The sequence below is a fragment of the Podarcis bocagei genome, assembly GCF_964188305.1.
Source record: "Podarcis bocagei genome assembly, chromosome: 11".
NCBI lineage: Eukaryota > Metazoa > Chordata > Lepidosauria > Squamata > Lacertidae > Podarcis > Podarcis bocagei.
Genome location: NC_138136.1, coordinates 47,054,605 through 47,082,268, shown reverse-complemented (window position 1 = coordinate 47,082,268; position 27,664 = coordinate 47,054,605). Strand labels below are relative to the sequence as shown.

At 43.4% G+C, this 27,664-nt stretch overlaps 1 protein-coding gene across 3 annotated transcripts in view; it reads right to left on the bottom strand.

Moving 5' to 3' along the window:
- FYB1 (FYN binding protein 1) overlaps positions 1-27,664 on the bottom strand; it is a 49,463-nt gene that overhangs the window by 6,118 nt on the left and 15,681 nt on the right. The window contains exons 3-16 of one of the 3 annotated variants that reach the window (XM_081212763.1): positions 25,362-25,518; positions 21,360-21,397; positions 19,741-19,760; positions 18,290-18,336; positions 17,117-17,228; positions 15,770-15,926; positions 15,234-15,378; positions 14,543-14,565; positions 13,690-13,762; positions 11,721-11,864; positions 10,902-10,933; positions 9,266-9,335; positions 7,581-7,686; positions 3,596-3,758 (exon numbers count right to left, since the gene is read on the bottom strand). In XM_081212763.1, the coding sequence (XP_081068889.1) occupies positions 3,596-3,758; positions 7,581-7,686; positions 9,266-9,335; positions 10,902-10,933; positions 11,721-11,864; positions 13,690-13,762; positions 14,543-14,565; positions 15,234-15,378; positions 15,770-15,926; positions 17,117-17,228; positions 18,290-18,336; positions 19,741-19,760; positions 21,360-21,397; positions 25,362-25,518 (1,287 nt within the window). The remainder of the gene's footprint in view (positions 1-3,595; positions 3,759-7,580; positions 7,687-9,265; positions 9,336-10,901; positions 10,934-11,720; positions 11,865-13,689; positions 13,763-14,542; positions 14,566-15,233; positions 15,379-15,769; positions 15,927-17,116; positions 17,229-18,289; positions 18,337-19,740; positions 19,761-21,359; positions 21,398-25,361; positions 25,519-27,664) is intronic. The other 2 variants (XM_081212764.1, XM_081212765.1) reach the window with 2 other exon arrangements.

The window sequence follows — 27,664 nt, the reverse complement described above, 5'->3', positions numbered from 1 at the left end:
GTCTTGCATCAAGATAATCTCTGCCATTAGCAAGCCTTTCAGAGCAAATCATCGATTTTTAGTGTCAAGGCCGCACAAAATATATAAATCACATTGTGTTGTTTAGAGAGGGTGTCTTTCTTGAGTGTGAGCTGGCAAGTCCCTTAAAGACAACCCATGTTAGTTTGTTTTTGTGTGTGAAGTGGTTATTGCAATATTGTCACTACCCAAAGAAGCAAAAGCCACTGGGATGTTTGTGTTGTTTGAGGTTTGCATGAGTAATGCCTGCTTCCCACGCACATTAGCAAACCCTGAAATCCAGAACTCTACATACGGGTCTTTACAATGCAACAGAGTACCAAACATGGTGCAAGTTTCTTTCCAGGGGGTTATAAACTAGATTGTCATGGGGGAAGTATCCAAAAGAGCAGTTCCTTTTCATGAGGATTTTCCGCTTGTGCAACAGGACTTCCCCACCCTCTCCTCTCCCTATGCCCCCCTCCATCTGTTCCAAAGGGGACAGGCAGCCCACAGAACAAGGGGCATGCATGGGGAGAAGAGAGGGATGTGCAGTCAAATGTGCCCCAGTGGAACTACCGTATTTTTCGCTCTATTAGATGCACCGGACCATAAGACGCACCTAGTTTTTAGGGGAGGAAAACAAGAAATAAGAAAGCAACGCAAAGCATCCTGAGCTAAGAGGGAACGCTCCTCCATCTTCACTATCTTCACTCAGGAGGCTTTGCGGGGCTCCTGTTGCTCGGTCCCAGCTCCTGCCAACCTAGCAGTTCAAAGCACGTCAAAGTGCAAGTAGATAAATAGGTGCCGCTCCGGTGGGAAGGTAAATGGCGTTTCCGTGCGCTGCTCTGCTTGCCAGAAGCGGCTTAGTCATGCTGGCCACATGACCCGGAAGCTGTACGCCGGCTCCCTCGGCCAGTAAAGCGAGATGAGCGCCGCAACCCCAGAGTCGGTCACGACTGGACCTAATGGTCAGAGGTCCCTTTATCTTTTTAACTATCATGCCCCCCTCCAAAAAATCCTGAGAACTACAGTTTACTACTCATACCCCTACAGCTCTCAGCTGCCTTAAACCATGGTTCCCAGGATCCTTTGAGGGAAGCCACAACTGTTGGAAGTGGTATAAGGGTACATAAATAAGAATGTGTTATCAATAAATACCTAACGTTTTCTAACTTTCCAGCAAACCCTGTGCAAATATGTCTGAATGAGTGATCAATAAACAGCCCACAAGACCTCTTCTTCTCTCTCCCCCTCTCCTCAGTGAGAGTCTGGGTTGAGGAATGACAGGAATGTGGAATGGGGCTTGTGACCTTTCACTTTATCTGCCTACAAATGTCTTAGAAAGGGGGAAGAGGTAGCATTCCCCTGAGGACTCACAAAGGATGTCCGGTCGCTTCTGCCAACAACATGATATTTTGTGATGAAGGATAAGGAGATCCTCCCAGTGTCTTCCTGGGCAAAGATTCCTCTAATGCAGATTATAAAATAAAGGCAAATTTCCTTTATTTTTCTATATATCCAAGAAGAAACATTCAGGCACATTCAATTTCCATGCATATTATTGAGACTCTCTTCCTGCAATGCACAAACCCCACATTTATTTCCAAATGTGTATAATGAAACTGTGGCAATTCTCATAATTGCTGTAACCTAGATTTTTAATAATTTATATATATTTAAAATATTAGGTGCTGCTATTGGATTTTGCCCTTCTTTTCATTCCCCTCAAAGCAGATCAGCCATACGAGAGCAGAAAACTATTTAAACCCCCCCCCCCCCGCACAACCAGACATTCTTCGCATTTTTTTTGATAGTGAAACTAATGACAGATGATGTGGCTTGGCTATCTGCAGAACAACTGAGCAAACTCCACCCTCTCTCACAAGGCCTGAACATCTGCCTTGTCAGCTTCCACATAAATTGTCGGCAGCTGAGGGGGTTCGTTATTATTTCTGGTTTCGTATCCCACCCTTTCCAAGAGGCTCAGGGTAAAATGCAGCATTTGAAATCTTTAAAAAATAATAATAACCATAACCAATCCCCGAGCCATCGCTCAGCCAGTAAAATAGCTAGGAAATAAGGCTGCCATTTCCAGCTTTTTTGCCCGGCCCTATTGTTAGGCAGTGTGAAGTGCCTGCCTCAGGCCACAGATACTGGGAGATGGGGACATGATGGAGGGCAGAGCTGGGTGTGCAACATGTGGCTTGCCCTGTGAATCCTAAAATGCCCTCCAAGCCCGCTCCACCCAAATTTAACCAAGGATGTTGTCCTGTTACCCGTGTGTTGAAGTAAGACCCATCTTCTGTCTATGAAATTCTGAGGGAGGGGCCATTTTTTCCTTCCTCTTGGGTAGCAAAATGCCTTGGAGGCAGCTGTGCTTTGCTTGGGCCACACTAAGTAAAGGTAAAGGGACCCCTGACCATTAGGTCCAGTCGTGACCGACTCTGGGGTTGCGGCGCTCATCTCGCTTTATTGGCCGAGGGAGCTGGCGTACAGCTTCTGGGTCATGACTAAGCCGCTTCTGGCAAACGAGAGCAGTGCACAGAAACGCCATTTACCTTCCCGCCGGAGTGGTACCTATTTATCTACTTGTACTTTGACAAGCTTTCGAATTGCTAGGTTGGCAGAAGCTGGGACTGAGCAACGGGAGCTCACCCCGTCACGGGGATTCAAACTGCCGACCTTCTGATCGGAAAGTCGTAGGCTCTGTGGTTTAATCCACAGCGCCACCCGCATCCCTACATTGGACATTGACACTGGAGACCAAGCCTATTCTCTGCGCTTGGTGACGCCATCCATTGAGAATTAAGCATAAGCCTTTATCTGTAGTCCTGCTCCTTCTCACCTGCACACAGCATCGCTCATACAGTCATTTCTTAGAGACACTCAAACCTGACAAAATGTTGGAACCTGGCTTTTCTATGCACAAAGATGCTGGCAAACTGTCTTTATTGATAGTTTAGTTCTGGATGTGATCTAGCCAGCAACACAACTACCATTGCTAACACAATGATCAGATCAGAGCTATATTAAGGCTGGTTGCAGCCCTCTAGAATCCAATGGTTTTGCAGCCTTGCAGCCCAGAAAAAATCTCTCATTTGAGAAAGCTTATATTTGTCTCCTCTTGCTTGCTCCCTCAACTATAATGCACATGCATGACATATTAATTGTGCAGTTATTTATGCGCCCACTGAAACTATTAGCAGGTCACTTAGGCAACATGGTTTCACTCAAGGTGGACTGAGTAAAATCAACAGCACTAAAGTGCATTGAACAGTATTTTGTTGGTTTAATTTCAGAAGCTAGTGTGTTATTTAATTCTACAGTGAATTACTTGAACCTGCTTTCAAAGACATGCCCTGCATAGAAGAAAATATGCAGGATTTTTGCAAGGATATATTAAAAAATAATAGGGGAAATTAGAGTTCTGTTAGCAGTTGCTCAGAGTAAGTTCTATGACTAATCTGAACAAGATTTGGGGCAATCGCTTGTAATGTTTATCTAGATCCCAGTGTTCTGGGACACATAAAGAGCCTCTGCACCTTTTGCTATCTGTGGACCACAAAGCAGGTTGTCCTTATGTTTTGGTACTTACATTTCCCTTCTTCATTCCTGCACAGGACTTTAGTATCATCCACATTCTTTATAACCTCAACCGAATCTCCTGGCTTCACTTGTAAGTCTTTTGAGCCTCTCTTCTTAGCAGATGGTGCTCGGGATATGGTTGTAGTATACAGAACTCGGATATCACCTTCATACTGTGAAAATCAAAATAAAGGTTGATTGCACACAAAGAAAGCATTATGCACAAAGTTAAAACCACACTTTCTTCTTACAAACAAGAAGAGTTTGGATTTGATATCCCGCTTTATCACTACCCGAAGGAGTCTCAAAGTGGCTAACATTCTCCTTTCCCTTCCTCCCCCACAACAAACACTCTGTGAGGTGAGTGGGGCCAAGAGACTTCAGAGAAGTGTGACTAGCCCAAGGTCACCCAGCAGCTGCATGTGGAGGAACAGGGACGCGAACCCAGTTCACCAGATTACGAGTCCATCGCTCTTAACCACTACACCACACTGGCTCCCACAAGACACGTTCAAACTATGTTTTAAATCTCAAGGATACTGGGCTCATTGGCATTGTTGGTGTAGGTGAGCCAGAACAAAACCCGGTGGGCTGGCATGAAGTCTATAGAAATCTGATGCTCAAAGGACAGAACTGGGAAAGAAGACAAGATGTATACAACCTGGATGGCTTTAAGAGAGGATTACACAAATCCATGGTTGTTAATGCCCTTATGCCTGGTAGGAAGGGAAAGAATATGACTTCCATCCTCATTCACACAGCACCTGTCCCATCTTTGGGTCATAATGCTCTTAAAAGTGCAAGTGTTTAACAGTCACAAAATAGCAAGGGGTTTACCACATATTAAATAACATGTGGAACAGCTGGGGGGGTACAGAAAAGGGCAACCGAAATGAAAATGGAGATGGAGCAACACCTCAAGGTTTAGAACTTTTTAGCTTAGAGATATGGCAAAAGGGTGGAAAGTATGTATGGTGCCAAGAAAGTAGATGGAGATAATTTTTTTTCCTCCCCCCCCCCTTTTATGGTTCCAGAACTGGAATATTAATAGATAATGTGTAAAATGTACAGGGGGTAAGCAAGGAAATAATAAAAGAATCAAATGAATAATTATTAAATTACAACAATACAACAAGATGGAAGAAGTATATAAGAAAAAATTGAGATCACACATGGGTGAAGGGGAGTGGGGGTATAAGGGGATTTATAAAAATTTCTAATATAATATTTCTAATTGCTTTGCATTTATATACAGCAAAGGGAAGCCTATAGCAATTACCGTATTTTTTGCTCTATAAGACTCACTTTTTCCCTCCTAAAAAGTAAGGGGAAATGTGTGTGCATCTTATGGAGCGAATGCAGGCTGTGCAGCTATCCCAGAAGCCAGAAGACCAAGAGGGATTGCTGCTTTCACTGCGCAGCGATCCCTCTTGCTGTTCTGGCTTCTGAGATTCAGAATTATTATTTTTTTGTTTTCCTCCTCCAAAAACTAGGCGCGTCTTGTGGTCTGGTGCGTCTTATAGAGTGAGAAATACGGTAAGTATATTTTAATTTAGTCAACTATGTAATAGACTTATGTTACAAAACGAATATGGATTTTGAATTTGATGTTTGTAATTCTTTTTCGGTTTTGGAATGAAGTTTAAAAAAAGAAGAAGAAAGTGGATGGAGATAAGTTTCCCCCTTTTGTCTCATCGTAATAGAACTCAGGGAAATCCAACAAAGCTGAATGGTGAAGAGATTCAGGACAGGCAAAAGGAAATACTTCTTCACACAGTGCATAGTTAAGCTATGGAAACTCACTGCCAAAACAGGTAAGGATGACCACCAACTTAGCTGGTTTTAGAAAGGTATTAGACAAATTTATGGTAGATAAGGCTAGCAACATCCATGAATCATGATGGTTATGTACTGCCTCCAGGACCAGAGCAGACACACCGTGTCCCCATTTTCCAGGGACGCCCCTGATTTAGAGAAACTGTCCCGGTTTCTGATTTGATACTGGAATGTCCCACTTTTCCTTAGGATGTTTCTATTTTCACTGGAGAAATGTTGGACGGTATGGAGTTATCTAACCCCCCAAGCCGTCTGAAGGAAATCCTGTGTAGGGAAGTTTTCTTTAACGTTTAATGCTTTATTGTGCTTTTATATATGTTGGAAGCTGACTTTTAGAAGACATCTGAAGGCAGCCCTGTTTAGGGAGGTTTTTTAATGTTTGAAGCTTTAATCTTCTGTTGGGAGCTGCCCAGAGTGGCTGGGTGTGGCGTTTGCCCTCCTAGGTGACATCATGCTGGGTCATAAGGAAAGGGTTAAATGAGTGTGAAGTGATTGGCAAGTGGGAACCCAAGGGGAGGAGTTAGAGTTAGTGTTGTTAAGGAGTCAGTCGGGTGTTAGAGGAGAGAGAGGGAGGATAAGTCTGTGGGTTGGGATAGTTTGATGTGAGAGAATCTGTTAAGAGGAGTCAGATAGACAGTTGGGATAATCAGTTAGAAGTTATTAGGAAGGTATAGGCTGGTAAGGAAACTAAGAAAAATTATTGGAAACCATAAACTTGTTAATGCTTCTAAAATAAACTTGTTTATTTGGTTTAATGTTAACAACTGTCGGGACTCCGTGTGTACCTGAGAGAAATGGGTTGGTGGCAGCGAGGAAGCAATCACAGTGGTGCCACAGGGATCAATAGACAGTCAAACGTCCGGGGACCCTGTGTGATCGCCACACTGGGGAAACCCAGTAAGATGTGTGGCGTATAAATATTAACATTATTATTGTGGATGGGACGTCCCTATTTTCATCAGAGAAATGTTGGAGGGTATGCCAGAGGTGTTTTGTCTCTGGGATATCAGTTCCTGGGAGAGGGTTATTGCCCACTCACCCAGCTTGTGGAATCCCCTAGTTGGCTACTGTGGAAAGAGGAGGCTAAATCCAGTGAGGGTCTTCTATTGACCACACAATACAGTCCCACATGCATTGGATTTTACATAGGTATGCCCATTTTAGGTCCACAAGTGGTCACCCAATGAAAAGGTATGGCCTACAGGAATGCAAGGCCTACAGTTACGGATACCGTACCTGGTTTTGTTCACAGGAAGGTGCTACGTGAATGACATGCAACCATCTAAACAATACAGTTTGCACTTCCTCTGGATCCAGCCCTCAAATGCTCTCCTGAGACAACCAATAACTTCCCCTCGTAGTCATAATGAGCTTCATTGATAGTATTTAGAATGGGGAAGTGCACCACTTTCACACATTTTCCCCCAGGGGAAGTGAAGATAAATGCTCATTCTCCCAAACAGATTTTCATAAAAGCTTTCTTGTCATGGTGTAACATTTTAAATTAAAAATCTAGTCCACAAGGAAGTAAAACACACTGAGTTTGACGGGGTGCACACTGAATATTTATGGCCATAAGCTGATGGCAGAAGCTCAACCTTTTTAAATTCAGAAAGCCTCCTCATTTGACGTTGTTTTTGTTTTCATTGGATTTATTATACTAGCAGGTCCCAAAGCGGGTTACAGCAGTTTAAAATCCAGAATTTAAAAGAGTTAAAAATCCAGAATTTAAAGTCAGGATAAATGCTATATAAACAGGTCATCCGGATGAGGCCTTGGTTTTGTTGTTGTTTACTTTTTGTTGTTTACATACACCTCCGTATGCACCGCCCAGGCTTGCGCCCTGGGGAGGTCACTTTGGTGCACTTTGACTTCACCCCCAGAGGCGCAATTCCCTTGTCTATCAAGACAGGCAGCTGCCAAATTAATTTTAGGCAGGTGAGCTAAAACCTGGAATTTTTAAGTATTTTTTTTATTTGGTAAACCTCATTAGGGCCTGTAATGTGATTTGTGGCTGTGGCAATTTCACAAAATTGGACATGTCTCTCATTTTGATTGGTGTTTTATGCTGTTTTAGTGTTTTGCTTAGTTTTATTGCTCCAGTTTATGCCATTAGCTCCGCTGCCTTAAGAAACAATTTTAAGAAACCAAGGTCTTACTTTAAACTTCTTTCGGAACTCTTTCTCTTCTTTCTCCATCTTCTTGAGTTTCTGCGAATCACGGTCATCTGATTTGGCTCTCGCAATGCTCAGGGACTTTGCTATGCTAAAGCATCAGGTTGCAAAACAGAAGGAGGAGAAGAAGAAGAAAATTCAAGATCGTCAATATAAAGATTAGGTATGTTTTTATTTTACTGGTTGTCAATTAAAGCCTAGCCAAAGGACAAGCTAATTAATTAAATCATTAATTAACCTTTTGCTAATGACATGGTTAGGTTTTTTAAAAAAAATTAAACAACAAATGTGGCGGAGGATTTCATCAAGAATGCAGTATGCATGGAACAGATATTTAAATTTTCCCTCCCCTTCAAGGCAATTAGTATTACGGGCCAGGAACTTTCACTGACCCAACAGAAGGCGATTTTCTAATGATAAATCACAGCGAAGGGGCAGAGGGCATGTTTTACCAAGATCACAGTTTAATAATAATAAATTTTATTTCCCCCCTGACCGGAGCCGGGCTCAGTGCAGCTAAGATCATATAAATAACACCGTATACATAAAAACAGGCATCAATTAATCTTAAAATTAAATTTAATATGTAAAAGTACATCTTAAAATTAATTCAGACAAATTAAAATCTGGACAAATGGCAGTTATCAGGTTAAGATTGAGAGCGGTTAATACTTGCCAGTTTGTTTGTTTATTTCATAAAATTTACATACTGCACACCCTCAAAGTGCTTTCCAAAAAACTACAAGACAATAAAATCATCACTAAAAATCCACAACCACAATTTAAAGCGTACAAAAAAGGGTAAAACCACGATAGAATAAACTAAAGCAAATTAAAACTCATACAAACTTTCTAAGTGTCTGGGTTTGCAGAGCTGCAAAGAGAAGTTTCAATCTCTCCTCTTCACCCTAAGCTGTGTCTGGTATTTAAAGTTCTAGGACATGGGTAGGCAAACTAAGGCCCGGGGGCCAGATCCAGCCCAATTGCCTTCTAAATCTGGCCCGCCAACAGTCCAGGAATCAGCCTGTTTTTACATGAGTAGAATGTGTGCTTTTATTTAAAATACATCTCTGGGTTATTTGTGGGGCACAGGAATTTGTTCATTTCTTTTCTTTTTGAAATACAGTGGTGCCCCGCAAGACGAATGCCTCGCAAGACGGAAAACTCGCTAGACGAAAGAGTTTTCCGTTTTGGAGGTGCTTCGCAAAACGAATCTCCTATGGGCTTGCTTCGCAAGACGAAAATGTCTTGCGAGTTCCTGCGGGTTTTTTTTACTTTCCCCCCCTTTTTCTAATCTGCTAAGCCACTTATCACCTGATCCGATAAGCCGATAAGCCGCTAAGAGCCACTAAAAGCCGCTAATAGCGCTAATCCGTCAATAGGCTTGCTTCGCAAGATGAAAAAACCGCTAGACAAAGAGAATCACAGAACGGATTCTTTTCGTCTTGCGAGGCACCACTGTATAGTCCGGTCCCCCACACGGTCTGAGGGACAGTGGACCAGCCCCGTTGAAAAACTTTGCTGACCCGTTCTAGAAACCTGCACGATAGCTGTGAATCCTGTCACTTATGACACGTGTCGTGAAGCCCTTGAGTAAGAGCAAACAGATCAGCATCTCCCCATCCCTCAGTAGGCCATTGCCCATATCCTTGTTTTTTATGTTCACTCACCTAAGTTCTTTTGGCGGAGGAGGGAAATCAGTTGGCTCTACATCATCATAGACATCACTGTCTCCAGAATCTGAAATCAGAAAGTGGTGGGTTGTTTGTTTGATTTTTATAAAATGAAAATATATAATCATTACAACTCAGGCCCCAAATATTGTTGTTGTTGTTTAGTCGTTTAGTCGTGTCCGACTCTTTGTGACCCCATGGACTAGAGCACGCCAGGCCCTCCTGTCTTCCACTGCCTCCCGCAGCTTGGTCAAACTTTGGGATGGCGCCCAAAGCATTTTTTACAGCAGCCCCTAAGGTGTGGAACTCCTATTCATCACAGAGGTGCATCTGGCCAACTTCATTAGAGTTGTACCTCGGGTTACATACGCTTCAGGTTACAGACTCCACTAATCCAGAAATAGTACCTCGGGTTAAGAACTTTGCTTCAGGATGAGAACAGAAATCATGCTCCGGTGGCGCGGCAGCAGCAGGAGGCCCCATTAAGTGGCCCTTCGCATTAAGAACAATTTCAGGTTAAGAACGGACCTCCAGAACGAATTAAGTACTTAACCCGAGGTACCACTGTATACAGTTTTTGGCGAATGTTAAAGACTCACCTCTTTACCTTGTCCTTTGATACCTGTGATGAATATGTTTAAGGCTGCCCTATTTTGTGAATGTATTTTTTATTCTAAGTTTTTAAACTCTTTCAAGCAGTGTTTTAAATTGTTGTAATCAGCCCTAGGACTTTAGGAGGAAGGGCATTAACATTAACAACAACAACATTGATTAATAATAATGTTGCCTAATATAATGCATTTGTGTATGTTATCTCCCTCAATATATGCATTTTTAATTCATACTTCGGAATTGCTTGGGTGCAGAACTGCATTGCAAAGCTCAGGAGAATGCAAATTTCAAAGGATGGCCGTAGTTCAGTTTACATATCTGTCAGGGAACTGACATCGGAGCTAGAGGCGGAGGGAAGGCTCTCAAATGATGCTGGAGAAGGGTCCAGCAGGGAGAGAGGCAGCTCCACAGATGGGGAAGCAAATCAGCGCAACACCAGGGATATAGAGGGGCTGATGGGGGAATCGGCGAGAGGGCTCCAGGACTCTTCACTGGACACCAGCGGGGAGAGCACGGGTCCTCCACTACCCACGCCCACCCTGCGCAGAAGACTTCCGCGCAGAGAGAGTAGGAGGAGACTGGGTGTCAAACAACTTTTATGTTGGAAAAGATTTAAGAAACGCCCACTGACGGATTCTGCTAGCGACTGAGGCAGCCACGAAGTGAAGGGCTGCCCAGACTGAAAGGTTTAGCAAGGCAACAAAGCCTGGAGAGGTGGCAACTTACGCACGAGCAACCCATACACATTACAATATCATTTCGGAAAGTACGCTTTGGGTAGGTTTGTCTTCAAACTGATTCAAATGTTTCCTGCTTCCTTAGCAGCTAAGCCAAGGTTTGACTTGTTTTGTCATCCAAACATAGGATCATGGTTAATGATCCTAATCATAACCTGCAAGTTTGTCCTATACCACAACGTGTGTGAAACTGGCCTTTGTGTACAAGAAAGCTTCTGTTTGAGGATTATAGGAACTCAACCACAGCTTAATAATTGCTTCATATTTTTGATCTTATTACTTACCCTTTCCTATTTGCTTTGCTGAAGAAGTCCTGCTAGAAACAAACAATAACTTTCATTAAGCACTGCAATCAGATGATCTGTTCCTATCCCAGGATATAAATGATTATGGGATATGGCTGTGTACATCACAACAAAAGGAAGAATTGTTGAAGCCACTTTATCTTGGATAACAAAAACAAAGGGCGTGTGGGTGTGCTTTCCTTCACATATTCAACTGCAACTAATTTGTTGTCCCTTAAATATGTGAAATTACAAACTGTTTGTCATGGGTAAGACTAGATCACATCAACAAAATTGCCGGCAATGGAACAAAAGTTGGGCCATGACCTAGCTTTTCAGACATAGCTTCAGTCGAAGACATTTACGGTAGGTCCCTGAGGCAGAATCCAGAGAAATCCCCACTTTCCATTGATGATCATGCGTCATGCTCTACCAGGAAGTTTCTCTCTGCAGATCCCACTGAAATAAATAGGAGACACACAAAGCCAACAGATTTTGTTCCATGGGCCAGATCTGCCTACTTCCAACTCTGCCACCCGTAATGCCACCTGAGTTGGCCATCTTACCTCGCCTCATGGTGAAGCTGTTTCTGCAAACAGGTACCTGTGACTTAAGCTAAGAGGTATTCAAGGACAGAGCATGGCCCAACTTTGAAAAGGGATGTGGTGGTTTCATAGCTTTGGTTATCTGCCGTGTGGTACGATTATGTGGCTGGTTAGGCTGCTGTGAGAAGCTGTTAGTAGCGCATGATCAACACGTATATTAGCTATTAGTTTTAGTGAACCGGTTATTTTTCTTTCTTTCACAGCAGTCTCTTACGAGGAACCTCCATTATCTTCTGTCACATTGATTTTAGTTGCTGCTTCTCGTATACTTCTCTTGGGGAAATCTTTTCCCTTCAACAGATTCTTCAAAAGCCCACGGGGCCAGGAGTCACTCTTATCTTCACCATGTGGCACAGACCTTTGGAGTATGCACGCAATTATCACATTGCAGAATGAAACGCAAGGTATTTGAAATGACTTTGGGCTGGGGCATTGGATTCACATCAGCAGCAACAACAACAGCCCCCCAAAATAAAAAGGACCTTCAAGTCCATTCATACTTGCATTCTTTAGGACAGCCTTTGCCAATCGGGTGCTCTCTGACTGGTTTGGACTACAAATCCCATCAGTCCCAGCCAGTATGCCAGTGCTGGCTAGGACTGATGGGGAGTGTAGTCCCCAATGTCCAGAAACCACCAGGTTGGCAAAGGTTGCTTTAGGAGAACATCTCAGGGCACCACCACCATTTACACAGCACATACAACCACACCAGTATTTCCTGCGACAAACGTATTGTTATAAATTTAAATCCTAAACTCCCTAAATCCTAGAAATTGATAAAGGCTAGGATTTTTTATTGTTTGGGATATGGAGGGAGAATACAAGCTGCAGAGGAATTCCTGAGCTAGCTTATACAGAACAACCCGACTGAGCTAGGGCCATCAAAGAACAATAGAGGTCCATTTGCAATACAGGAGAACTCCTTCCCCTCACCTTGAGGTGTGAAGGATACAGGGGTTGCCAGGAAACTGTATGCTTGAGGTGACAGGAAAAGGGAGTCTGGGAGCAAGGGCTGATGGGAGGAAGGAGGAGGAAGAAGGGTGGTTGGCTGTGGGGTACAAGCACTGCTGTGGGGTACAAGCCCCTCTTGAAAGGAACATGCTGTAAGATCTGGAATTCCTCCTTGCAGACTGAAGGTGTAAATAAAGGTAAGGTAAAGGGACCCCTGACCATTAGGTCCAGTTGTGGCCGACTCTGGGGTTGCAGCGCTTATCTCGCTTTATTGGCCGAGGGAGCCGGCGTACAGCTTCCGGGTCATGTGGCCAGCAGGACTAAGCCGCTTCTGGCGAACCAGAGCAGCGCATGGAAACACCGTTTACCTTCCTGCCGGAGTGGTACCTATTTATCTACTTGCACTTTGATGTGCTTTCGAACTGCTAGATTGGCAGGAGTTGGGACTGAGCAATGGGAGCTCACCCCGTCGCGGGGATTCGAACCGCCGACCTTCTGATCGGCAAGTCCTAGGCTCTGTGGTTTAACCCACAGCGCCACCCTTCCCCTTTCGAAGGTGTAAATAGGCGAATAAATAATATTTATTAAAGCTACGACTGTCTCCACTGCGTCTCAGTTCTCCAGACCCTGGGTGAGTGCATGGAACCCCATGGGCTCTTTGTCACCACTCAGCAGAGAGAGGGGAGGCACCCGACTTTTGCAACAGCATGAAGTGTGAGCCTCATACAAACACAGCTGGACCAAGTTCTTAGTACATGGACCTCCTGATCTGCCCTGTGGCTCTAATCTGTGATCCCAGGATCAGAGCAATTCACCAGCATCAGTGTGGATTTCTACAGAGGGCGAAGATATAATGAATGGATAACTAGGGTCTAAAGAGTCAGATGTGCCATTGTTTGGATGCCACACAAACATCTGTCCATGCTTCAGATTCTGGCTTACTGGCTCCTGCTTGAGAATTAAAGAAGTTGAAAAAGGCTATGCCTTAATACAATCCATGTGAAGGAGATGAAAACAGTAAAGACTCATTAAAACAACACCCAAAGCAATTAATTCCATGGTAAAAACATTATCTCCACACCCTTCTAAGACACACTCCCTACCCAGCTGATACCATTTTATCATGCATTAATCGAGGGCTAATATTTTTATCATGAGATAATCTTTTAAACAAGAACGAAACAAGAATTCTCCATCTGCTTTTCATTATTTTGTTGGCTATTAATGCTTACCTTGTTTGTGCATCATCATCGCCCTCGATCCCATCATAAATGTCATCAGAGGGAGGAGGAGGAGGAGGGAATCCTGTTTGAAATTTTTAAAAAGGCAAAAGCAGAGTAGTATTATTATCACTACTACTTCGATTATTATTGTTTCAGTTTATGTCGCCTAATGCAAACTGTCTCTAGGCTACTTACCTCCAAAATGCACATAAAGTAAAATAAAACATTAATACTGAAATTATCAATAATCATAGCTGTCAACTTTTCCCTTTTCTTGTGAGGAATCCTATTCGGAATAAGGGAATTTCCCTTTAAAAAGGGAAAACATTGACAGCTATGTCAATAATAAGAACAACAATCCTCAACGGTATGTACTGCTTCTACTGAAAAAAAACCAGGAGATATTGTTTGCACTATTTCAATTACAGCTTCCTTCACCCCTGAGAATTGGCCATGCTGGCTGGTGCTGATGGGATTTGGAGTCCAACGACCTCTGGAGAGCTTGGCTTTTCCATGCTTGCTTTAGCAGGAGGACAAGCCTTTCTGGGTCATCTTGGTGCTGATGGGGGAGCGGGGATGGAGGGGAAGAGTCTCAGAAAGTTGTAGCTTTGATTTGCTAATCTTGAAAGTGGCATTGACCTTGGTGGTTACAGGATTGGTTTAGAAATGAATATTGAAGGAGGAAGTATGAAGGCTTGGGGACTGTTATTTTTCTTTGACTATATATGGCTTGTCTGCTGATTGCTGGTAGATATCACAAACCCTGGTCATACCCCAACTGATACCTTGAGAAGTAGCTAAAAGATGGGCCCCATGACCCACAAACCTCAAAATTTGGATAGATAGGAACAGCAGAACTTACCTCCTGCAGTACTTTGACTTCCACTTTGGCCATGAGAAAACAAAAGGAGGAGGGGAAATGGTTGAAGTTAAAGGAGAAGACAGTGCAATAAATAATGCAGTTCTTAACATACTTGCTTGGGAGTAAGCCCCATTGAACATGGTGGGACTTAAATCCAAAGAAGACACACACATATAGGAATGCACTGAAATGTCCATGTTTTTCCCCCACACCCAAATGTCTGCAATATTCTATAACCCACTTAAAGCCAGGTAATTGCCTAGAAAATGGCAAATGTGATTCAAACTGGTAATCCATGAATAAATAAATAAGGTAACAATTGCTTTGCTGGACCAGGCCTGTTGTCAGGGGTTGCCAATATGGTGTCCTCCAGCTCTTGCTGGGACTCGCACCATCCTTTCCATTTAGCTATGTGGACTGGGGCTGATTGGAGTTGTAGTCCAGAAATATATCGAGGGCTGAACTTAACTGTACAGGGGTCCTTTCCCTGTAGCTCCTTGCCCTACAGACCACTACTAATCTAAAAATAATGTAACAATAACTTCATTTTAAGAAATTACAATAAATGTTCACCTTACTAATGTTAAACAACCATTTCCTTATCACTTCCTGTTCTGATGAAAGGTGGGCTAGATTGCACTGCAAGCCACACTAGAACTGGACACAGGTGTGGCCATCCCTTTTGACATACCTGCTGACGCTATCCTGTTCCCCGACATCATCATACACTTCCTGGTCACTGTCTGGTTGCCTCAGTTGAATGTTGACAGAAGGCCGCGGCTTTCGCTTTAACGAATCATAGTCAATTTCCACCATGGTTGTTTTAATGTAGCCATCTAGAAAGCAAAAGCCCAACATATTTCATGACTAAGATGCAGCTGTTTTCTTTTAAACTTTATAACAAGACATCATAAGGGCTGCATTAAACACACACGCACACACACACACACACACACACACCCTTTAAAAATCACTGTGCAATATAGAATGGTATTCATTGCATGGTGTGCAATTTTTTTAAATCAAATTGCTGTACGTTTCTTTGTTGTGCAGGTTTCAAGTATTTTAATGAATATACTAATACGTCTTCAAGGGCCAAGAATTGTGGACTAGCGACATTTCAAATACTCCAAATGGTGAGTGAACCCAAATTTTCTGATCAGAATAAATTATTCTGATTAAACATATTAAAATAAGTTCTCTTAAATTTGCATAATTTATACCTACAGGAGCCTCTTGTCCTTCCCAGCCACTTCCCCTCTGGATTGTCAGTGATGCGGATGATTTCGATTTTATCTCCTTGCTTGAACGTCAGATCGTTCTTCCCTCCTTTGAAGTCTGTGCAAGCTCGGGCCTGGTGAATGACTTCAATGGGGCCCACGAGCTAAACAGAAGTAGGATAAGAAATGGGTGTAAATCAGCATTGCACATATGGTCAGGATTAATACTGTACAAGAGAAGGGGGAGAGAGAGAGAGAGGGAAACAGGCATGGACAAACCACAACAACTGACAAATTGGAGTCGGGACCTCGGGTGAGGAACGTTTTTCAGCCTGAGGGTTGCATTCCCTCACTGCCAACATTCTGGTTCCCATGTGTCCGTGGTGGGCAGGACCAGAATCAAATAGTGGGTATGGCCAGAGGCACAATGTGATTCTTACACACAATTCCAGATTTGATTCCAGATGCACAGAAGTCAGACGTGTTACAGGTAAGCAAGAGGCATTATCGCAATCACGTCTACTTGAGGGCACAAAGAAGTGTCAGTCAGGGAAACAAGATGTATCCTAAGGAGAACTGAGTCTTGATGCTAAGTAGAGAGGACTGGAGACCCACATTCAACCCCTGGACCTGCTATTCCCCATCACTGTTTCAGACATTTTTGCAATGGAATTATAAAGACACTGTGGTGTAAACCATAGAGCCTAGGACTTGCCGATCAGAAGGTCGGTGGTTCGAATCACCGTGATGGGGTGAGCTCCTGTTTCTCGGTCCCTGCTCCTGCCAACCTAGCAGTTCGAAAGCACATCAAAGTGCAAGTAGATAAATAGGTACCACTCCGGCGGGAAGGTAAACGGCGTTTCCGTGCGCTGCTCTGGTTCACCAGAAGCGTCTTAGTCATGCTGGCCACATGACCCGGAAGCTCCCTTGGCCTATAAAGCAAGATGAGTGCCGCAACCCCAGAGTCAGCCACGACTGGACCTAATGGTCCCTTTACCTTTACGCATTTTTGCAAAGCAATTTTCCCTAATAGAATGCATTTTTTAATGTTAATTTCACTAGTGCATGCATTTATATGCACTCTTTACTGTAGTATATAGATTTTTTTCACACATTAGTCTCCTGGAGAATTACACTGCAAGATTTAGAGAAGTGCAAATTTTGAAGGGAGGCTGTCTGTTTGCTTGCTGTTTCAGGAAGTGCGAATTAAATAGGTTCACCTGTTAATGTGAACTGAACTGAATTTATCCCCCATCTCTTCAAACAGAATAACTTTAACAATGCTAAAGGATAATGTATTTGTTTTCATTAAAGTTTTTTTTAAAAAAATAATAATTGCTAGTTTAAGCCTTACTTTGAACTTCTTCCTGATGTCCTGCTCTTTTTTCTCTTTCTCCTTTTGTTCTTTCTCTGATTTCTTCCTTTCTTCCTTCTCCTTTTTCCTTTCATCATCTCTAGATGTAGGTCTGCGAAATAAAAAGTGATTGATACTTAACTCAAGAAACAGCAGGGGACAAACATCTGGGTCTCTTTCACTTCTCTTGAAAGATGACCATATCAGGAGCCATGTGCTCAATGGTTGCTGTTGGGTTGGATCTAAGCTTAAAGGTAAAAGGTAAAGGGACCCCTGACCATTAGGTCCGGTCGTGACCGACTCTGGGGTTGCGGGACTTATCTCGCTTTATTAGCCAAGGGAGCCAGCGTACAGCTTCTGCGTCATGTGGCCAGCGTGACTAAGCCGCTTCTGGGAAACCAGAGCAGCGCACGGAAACGCTGTTTACCTTCCTGCCAGAGCTATTTATCTACTTGCACTTTGATGTGCTTCCGAATTGGTAGGTTGGCAGGAGCACAGACTGAGCAATGGGAGCTCACCCCATTGCGGGGATTCGAACCGCCGACCTTCTGATCGCTGTCCACAAATGGAAGAGCTCCTTCCATGTGCAGAAGGCCTTTGACCCAACCTTTAGAGCCTGCTGGAATCATAGAATGGTAGAGTTGGAAGGGACCATGAGGGTCACCTAGTCCACCAGCCCCTCTGAAATGCAGGAATCTTTTGCTCAACATAGGAAGATCAATTTTTTCTGGTGCCCTCCTTCACTGTTCCAGAGTGCCCACAAACCCTTAGGAGAAGAGTTTTAGAAGCTACAAGGGAGATAAAGCCAAAGCCACTTTTCCTCTTCCCTCTTCTGCTGCTGCAAGCAAAGTCTGGATCCAAGCCAATACCTTCTCAACCTAGCCCAGATGTTGCAGGACAGACGCTTCCATCATCCCTGATGGACGATATTGGCTGATGGGAACTGTGGTCAAAACATCTGATGGACAACATGTTGGCTAGCCCTGCCCTGGCCTAGAAGATGATAAAGTTGCAAATTCAGGTCTTGGATCTTTTGTCCACGGTTTTGCAATGGTGTCTGCCATTTACTCTCAGGTCCTCTTACTCTGTTTATGTTTTGTCTCTCTGTCACTTCAGTTGTGGGATCCCAAGAATCAGAGAACCGCCATATCTGCAGAGCTGCATATTTCTTACCTCATTTCGTTTATATCTTCATATGTCTCCCCTTCACTGTTGAGACTCTATAAAGAAAAAAGTGACAAGAAATGAATTAGAAAGGGGAAATTATAACGTAGTTCAAGTGCAACAATTTCTTTTTAAGACTAGTACTAGGACAGCAAATTGTATGTGGCATTTCATTATTTCAAACCCAATTTGTTGTATGAAATAAGGTCTTCTTTAGACCTTGACCATTCAGCTATTTAAGAATATCAAATATTGCCCAGACTAGCCATTTCCAGGTGTTCATTCTGGGTATAATGAACACATGAATGTCACTGAGTTGCATCTACTGCCACAACAACTTCTCACTCGCCCTGAGCCATTATTGCAGTCCTTTACATTCTCCTTTCAGCTAAGCCCTTCCAGAGATTACAAACAGAGCAAGGCCGTCAAGCACTTTGTAGACTGGGGTAGGGGGAACCTGTGGCCCTCCAAATGTTGCTGGACTACAAGTCCCATCATCTCCGGCCACGGGCAATGCTGGCTGTGGCTGATGGGAGTTGCTGTCCAGTAACATCTGAAGAACTACAGGTTCCTCAACCCTGTGGAAGACCACAACACATGTTCTGCGGCCCTTGCTTGGCTTATGAGTCACAAGTTGTGTACCCAAATTAAGATGTGTTGATCCAGTGACAAATGAATGTTCCCACAGCTTATTACTATTAATGATCACTTCTTTGATTTATAACCCACTGTGGCGTTTGCCCTCCTAGGTGGGTCATAAGGAAAGGGTTAAATGAGTGTGAAGTGATTGGCCAGTGGGAACCCAAGGGGAGGAGTTAGAGTCAGAGTTGGTGTTATTTGGAAGTTAGTTGGGAGTTGGAGAAGGAAGAGGGAGGATAAGTCTGTGGGTTGGTCTAGTTTTGATGTGAGAGTGAGTGAAACTGTTAGGAGGAGTCAGATAGACAGATGGGATGGGATAATCAATTAGAAGTTATTAGGAAGGTATAGGTCAGTAAAGAAACTAAGATTAAGAAACTGACAAGAAAAGTTATCTGAAACCATAACCTTGTTAATGCTTATAAAATAAACTTGCTTATTTGATTTTATGTTAACAACTGTCTAGACTCCGGGTGTACCCGAGAGAAACGGGTTGGTGGCAGCGGGGAAGTAATCACAGTGGTGGCACAGGGATCAATAGACTGTCAAACGTCCAGCGACCCTGTGTGATCGCCACACCCACCTTCGAACTTAAGGTCCCAGGGCGTGAAATATCCATATCAAAATAATTAAATAATGCAAAACATTAAAATATTAAAATCCAATGCAGATATCCAAATGAAACAATCTCTCTCCCTTTCCCCTCTTTCCACAGACACACCGGTAACAGAACCTCCCACGGCACACCTCAGCATTCATGAAAGTGGGTGTTAATGAAAGACAGTTGTGATGCATTTATCTATGTTGTGAATGGTGATACTGACCTCATCTGGATCCCCATTTCCTGAAGAATCAAAAGGCAAACATTGATTGTTAATTTTCTGTTGCAGGGAAGATTTTGTATATAATATAATCATATCCGTATATAATAAGAGGGTAGAAAGTCTATGGATTGCCCTCTAAACAAAAAGTGTTGGGCAAAGGACGGCGTTGCCTAGGACAAAGTTGGGTATTTTGACTTGCGAAAATTTTTGTCTAACTCAAATACAGATTATGCCATATATTTATAGTCCTCAGTATCTTTCCACATAAAACTAAATATATGGCATAATCTATATTTGATCAAAACTGAAATGAAATTGTAGCAGATGAATATACTTCATGCCAGCTGCTTATCAGCTACAACAGGCTTCCTCAACCTCGGCCCTCCAGATGTTTTGAGACTACAATTCTCATCATTCCTGATCACTGGTCCTGCTAGCTAGGGATCATGGGAGTTGTAGGCCAAAAACATCTGGAGGGCCATGGTTGAGGAAGCCTGTGCTATAGTATGCACCTCAAGCACCACAACTTGATTTTAATTCCCCCCCTCTGACTACATACTGAAAACCAACTATATATTATGTTATGTACTACATGCTATAAATACATGGCATAAGGTTTATATATACATGCTATATCATTCTAAATTATACTCTGTATAAATGCTATTTGTTTAACTTTCTCATTATCTGTATTTTATCAATACATTTATATCACTTTGACTGCTATTTTTTATTATTATTATTATTATTATTATTATTATTATTATTATTATTATTAGACTTTGGCAGCTATGGCTTCTTGCAAGGAATTCTAGGTACTGTAGTTGGGCAAGGTGTATGAATATTCAGGATTTTCTGTTGGGAGATCCCCAGCTCTTCCTCACAGAAATACAGTGTTATTAGGGTTACCTGGGAGGAGGGAGTAATGATCTAGGTTTATAGGACATTCAGATTCATAAGGCTGTATTGCAGCAGCCACCACCATCATCCTATATAGCAGCAGTGGGAAAATCAGGCCCACCTTGTGGCATTTGGGCCACAAGGTCGTTCAGGCCAGTTACGCCCACCTTCACTGCTCCTCATGTCACACATGACTGCCAATCAGTGGTGCCAGCAAAGCCCTGTGCCAATGTCTGTGTACTGGAGTTTGCCAGCGCCAACAACCAGCTGTTTATTGGCCCTTTGTGGGCTGTGGCTTTCTTCACATGGTTTAATTTCATGCCATGCAGGCCAAATTGGGTCACCTTACATCACCAGGGGATTGACAGGTGGGTGGGGGGTGGGGGAGATAAGTTATCCTTACATAGCCAAAATGGCACCACCCACGCACAAACAGGAGGTATTGGCCAGGAACCCCTAGGTTCTCAGAAGTACTAGGGAAAAAGCCTCTCCCAAAAACCAGTCTGATAAGGACTGAGCAGGGATGGAGGGCATGAAATACAGAATGGGCTGCCTGTAAGGGAGAGGCGGTAATGGAAAACAGTGGAAGGGGAGTGGAGTATAGTGGAAATGGGGGTGGCTGGCACCCGAACAGGAGCACTCCACATTCTAACGCTTTCTCGCAGTTCCCACTTACAAATTTTCTAATGCCCGTCTTAACAAAAATGGATTAGCCTTACCTCCAAACTCAACATCATCATAGCTTTCTTCATTGTCCCTATGAAAAGAAAAAGGTGAACATGTTCAAAGAGAAAAAAGATGCAACTGCAATTCCCGTAAAACTCTTTTGACTGAAAGCCAAGCCATCAGAGAAGGTTTATGAAGCCTATGGGCCGGATTCAGCTGGTTCAGTAGACAGAAGCTGGGACAAAAACACCCTCTAATGAAATTAGGTTTTCCCATTCCTCCATGCAATGAATTCTGCTCCATATTGATCCAGAGCAGACCCCAACGTATAGTTAGCAGAGTAAAAACATAAAACACGACGCAGGATTCCCAATAATAACTCAGAGGCAATTAACTTCATTCAGCAGGTTGTTTTTTTGTTTTACTACTGAAGGCAAATGAGCTTTACAGTCACAATCCAACATCTTCAGGATTGGTACAGTCCACAAGAAATCCAGCTGCAGCAGACTTAACTTAAATTTACAATAAGACTGAAACCTTAGCACTTAAGCATACTATGTACAGTGGTATCTTGGTACCCGAACAGCTTAGCTCCCAAACAAATTGGCTCCTGAACGTCGCAAACCCAGAAGTAAGTGTTCCGGTTTGCAAACATTTTTCAAAAGCCAAATATCCAATGCGGAAGCTCCTGCACCCAATCGGAAGCCACACCTTGGTTTTCAAACAGTTTCAGAAGTTGAACCAGCTCCCGGAACAGATTAAGATGCCACTGTACTGACCAGCACACCAGCAGGAGAAACAGAAAGTGAAACCAAGGCTTCTTCTGGCCTATTACTGTATTATAGTCAGCCTGACCTTGAGTGAAAGAGATAACAGAACCAGTTTGAACCAGCTGTTCAGTTTCTCTGCTTGTTTCTAGGCAAAATAGAAGCTTGCTTGTTAGCTAGAAACTTCTAGCTTGTACCAGCTTGTATCACATAGAGAAGCTTCCAGAACCTGCTTGAATTAATTAGAATAGGAAAGATCTCTGCACTTTAAACCAATACTTTCTATACCCAAAAATGCAAACCTGACATCCCCACAGATGTAGCCCCCACTGATCCCAAGGAGTCCTAAGTAAAGGAATACAGGCCTGCAGTCTTATTAAGTTTGAATCTGACACCTTTCCCTGGCAGGTTTTATTTTCTTTTTTTTCTAACGGGTGTAGCGACAGCAAGAAATCTGGAGATGATAGCAGAGATTGGGAAGGATTTCCACACATACAGCTGGATGCACCAAAGAGTGGTCTTGATGACATCTGGGGAGCCCTCAATGAAGACAACGGTCTCTTTCAGACATATACCATGTAATATATAATCTATAATATAATTTATTATTTCTACCCCGCCCATCTGGCTGGGTTTCCCCAGCCACTCTGGGTGGCTTTCAACAGAACATTAAAAACAAAATAAAACTTTAAACATTAAAAACTTCCCTAAACAGGGCTCCCTACAGATGTTTTCTAAAAGTTAGATACAGTGGTACCTCCACTGATGAACTTAATTCGTTCCGGAAGTCCGTTCTTACACTGAAAGCGTTCTTAAACCGAGGTGCGCTTTCCCCATTGAGTCTTCCCGCTACCGGTGCCCTTCCACCAGTTGGCTTCCATTCCTCTTCTGGGGCAAAGTTCACTATCCGGAACACCTACTTCCGGTTTTGCAGAGTGCGTTGCCCGAATCTTTCGTTAACAGGACTGTTCTTAGACTGAGGTACCACTGTAGTTGTTTTTTTCCTTGACATCTGATGGGAGGGCATTCCACAGAGCGGGCACCACTACCGAGAAGGCCCTCTTCTTGGTTCCCTGTAACCTCACTTCTCGCAGTGAGGGAACTGCCAGAAGACCCTTGGCACTGGGCCTCATACACTGAATCCATTGAGGCTGTGAGTCCAGGAAGATTTGCTCCCTGCCTTGCAGACCTGGCATGGGATGGCGTGGCCCGGACTGACTCCAGCTACAAAAGCTGAAATCGCTGAAAATATTCTTGGGCTGCGTTACCATTTATAGAGGGGTTTTTTGGGGGTGGAGGGGGTTGTTGCTGTTATTTATTTTATTTTTTGTATCTTTATTTAAGATTTTATCATAGTTTATGCAGAAATTGTTGTGTATTTCTTAATGTTTTATTTATGGTTTATGACTACTTTTGTTATGTTTGCATAACAAAAGATCTTTGCAATTATGTATTTTTCCATGTTGTAAGTCGCCTTGAGCATGGTTTGAACTGTGGAAAGACAGCATGGCAAATAAAATGATGTATGTATGTGCAGCTTTTCATGCGTTTTCAGAAATGTTCTGCAATGTCGTCACAGCCCTTCCTTTTTCTAATTTGCTATTGCAAAGGAAAAATCACCTGATCAGCAGCTATATATCACAGGACTTGCTTGCCACAAAGTATGCATATCTGCATTCTCAAGTAACTACCATTTCAGATCTTCCGTGCGTGAAGCAGGCCTGAGGATTATCAATAGAAAGCCAGGCACTAGATTGTGTCTCTCTCAGTCTCTCTCTCTCCCTTCAAATGCCTTCTCAAAACTCATATTTCCTGGCCGGATGTTCTGCTGCGACTGGAGAAAACTTTGGCCTCATAGACTTATCTTTGACCCTTACAGTGGTACCTTGGGTTACATACGCTTCAGGTTACATACGCTTCAGGTTACAGACTCCGCTAACCCAGAGATAGTGCTTCAGGTTAAGAACATTGCTTCAGGATGAGAACAGAAATTGGGCTCCAGCGGCGCGGCAGCTAAAGTGGTGCTTCAGGTTAAGAACAGTTTCAGGTTAAGTATGGACCTCTGGAACGAATTAAGTACTTAACCCGAGGTACCACTGTACTTAGAATACTGACTGAAAACATCTCACCATAGGGCCAAACTAGACAAAAATGGTGCCACTTTTATTTGATCATGTGTTTCTTCTAGAATCACATATTCACATATAAAGGAGAGGGGGTTGTAGTTCTTATTTTAACCAAAGGGAGACCTGCAATTAAATGTTGCAGTGTGAAGTGCTCTGGGCTGTTTTTTAAAGGTTTTTGCCTCCTAGTGTTCCCCCTCCCTAACCCCTTTCCCTTCTGCAAACCTTGGCATTATGCTGCTCATGCTCATCTTTCCCTTTTGTTTTCCAGTAGCCATGTTTTGGCTACAAAGCCATCATTACTCTGCACCTGACTCCATTGTTAGTATATTAACATGAAAAGTGATGTGAATGAGAGGGCAGGACACTTTCTCCTTCCTCTGTGCACTGTCCTCACTTGCCCAGTGAATTTATTTTTCTCCTGGCCTTGCTCACTGCCAGTAAGTTCAGGTGACAAACTATGGGGGAGATAAGGCAGAGAAATGTTTAGCTTTACATTTTCATGTGGGGGGGGGGAAGACACACACACCCATCTTTCGCATGAATAGGGGGGCTGCTTAAGCATCACTATAGAAGAGGGGAAAGAGGGTGATCATTTGCATAAAAATCACTTATCCCCATTTTTAGAAATTTAGTCACAAATACATTAGCTGGCTGAGGATGATGGGAGTTGTAGTCCAAGAACATCTGGGGTCCAGAGGTGGGTGATTAAAGAAATGTGGTGGCTACTGGCGCATTATGTCTAGTTTGGCTTTTGCATGGCCTCTAGGGTTCAAGGATATGCCGTTTACCTTCCCGCCGCAGCGGTACCTATTTATCTACTTGCACTGGTGTGCTTTCGAACTGCTAGGTTGGCAGGAGCTGGGACAGAGCAATGGGAGCTCACCCCGTCGCGGGGATTCGAACTGCCCACCTTCCGATCGGCAAGCCCAAGAGCGCCACCCGTGTCCCTTGACCGTGTCAAGGATAGCATCCTCATCACAAAGCAGCGAAAGAAAACAAGGGGCATGATGAGTGCCAAAGACAAGGTACTTCAGGATGACTGTACGGGGAAGACACTTCGATAGATGTGAGATCAGAAGCTCCCTCATTCCCTGTGAAATGAGAGCAGAATGTAACCTCCCCCCCCCACGCTGATTTCACTTTCATTTACACAGAGACATACCTGGGCTTGATGTTTCTTGGGGGAAGTACTGGAGCTTGTGCTGATGGATGGGAAGCTGACGGAGGAGGCGGCGGAGGTAGCTGGGTGGTGGTATGCAGGGTTGAAACAGGCAGTGGAAGTACAGGGGGTAAACCTGCCACATGGGGTTTGCTGGAGCCTGCAAGGGAAGAAAAAGTTATACAGTGGTACCTCGGGTTAAGAACTTTGCTTCAGGATGAGAACAGAAATCGTGCGGCGGCAGCGGGAGGCCCCATTAGCTAAAGTGGTACCTCAGGTTAAGAACAGTTTCAGGTTAAGAACGGACCTCCAGAACGAATTAAGTTCTTAACCCGAGGTACCACTGTAATATTTAAGGGGGAAATCACAGGGAGCTCCATTTTTATACACAGGAGGAACCCAGCATTGCAATTTGCATGAAGGATAGATAGGGAAGGTTGAATCTATCCATTTCAGTTTCTCTCGCTTTCTCTTTTTCTTCCAGTCGTCTTCTCATTCCCACAGCAATTTGCAATTTGATTTTAAAACAACAGCAGCTTACCATGGGAACTTTAGTAGGCACATGCTTGCACATCGGTGTTTCTTAAAAAATAAAAAAAGTTCCCAAATGGTGTTTCCTGCTTGGCAGGGGGTTGGACTCGATGGCCCTTGTGGTCTCTTCCAACTCTATGATTCTATGAAATTGCTTAATTGTAACAACATCCACTTCCTACTGCATCTGCAGAAGTTTCCTTTTTCTTGCATGCTACTTAAAACACAGACGCTTGTATTTTGTTGCCATCTTGCTAGATGTAGGTCTTTCAGTGCTGGTAACTGGCATCTGTTGCGCCTCTTATATATAAGTATGAGCGTGTGCCATAGAAAGAGCAATGATTTGGATCTCCCTGCATTTTTATTTTTTACTTTAATGCAGTTGTAGGGGACTTTGAATATAGCAAAGTGTGTTCTCCCTCATGGAGAGCACGTGTTGCGGTGGGGGCCGACAAGACACCTCACTGTTGATGGGTAAAAGAGTTTGGCCATCTTTAAGCAGGGGCGGGCTGTTACTGGGGAGATTTATATGTTGCCATTTATTGATTGACAGCCCTGTTTGCTAAATACACTGCATGCAGTGATGAGCTTCCTCTTTCGCTGCTTGCTTTGGATCACCCGCCCTCCCTCCCTAATGTTAGGCTGTTTGCTTGACCTGTCATGGGGTCGTCTGCTTTGGGGCAGGGGCCTGGTAGGAATTTTGTCCATTTGGCTGATTGGCTGGTGCCATTTGGTTTTTGCCTACTGCGTAGCAAATCGTCACAACTCGTAAGGTTGCAGTTAGGCATTGGTTTGGGAATTGGTTGGTGGAGGGGTATGGATTTGGCTGTGCCTGCCCCTCCAAAATGCTGCTGCTGCAAGGGTTTTCCATTAAAGGAACCCAGGGGCTCGCCATGCTTTTGTCCGAACCCCCTGGTAAGGGGCTAGGGCCATGCAAGAGCCCCTGGGAGCATTCTGGGGAGAGGTGAGGCATGGTTCCCAGTCCCGTCTCTCTCCCCAGGTGACTTACCCTTTCTGACTTTGCGGGGGGTGCGAATGTCAGAGCTGTCCCTGTGCGGGGTCAGTTAGTCGCTACCAATGCCTAAGCAACCACTCACATTGCTGTATTTTTAATAAAGTTGTGGCCAAAATTATGCCAAAAACCTTAAACAAAAATCAAGTGTCATTTTGTTCTTATTTGGGGTGTCTTGGGGACCTCAACGTGCAATGACATTCAACCCTTCCCTGTTCTTTTTCAGCTTGCTTCCCATAAGCTGTTGTCAGACCTGGTGTTTGGGATGGAGCACGGCAAAGACTATGTACAATATCAAGGTAAAACGAAAAGCAATCAAATCGTACATCAAGGAGGAAATGCCAAGGGACAGAGATAAGCTTTCCTTAAAACAGGACGAAAAGGAGACAGCGGAGAATTTAAAGTGCCAAAGATCCATACATAAGGGGTTTAGTAAGTGAGATTAGTATTTAGAGTGTGGTAAGACTAAGATGGAGAGCTGAGAGAAAGCAATAGAGATAAATAAGAGACAGGGGCAAGACAAACAGTGAAGTTAAAACAAGTTCAAACTTAATACATGACAACAGAAGAAGCAAGTGAAGAGCAGTCGTCTCACACAAAATCCACCCACTTTCCCCATCTTTTATTTAAATATATTTACTTGCAAAATTAATGTGCATACAAAGTTAACTCCAATCAATTAATAACTATAAACATATTTTTAAAAACTAATTCTTACAAATAGTTAATGGAAATTATTTAAATGCAGGAAGACTTAGTTCTA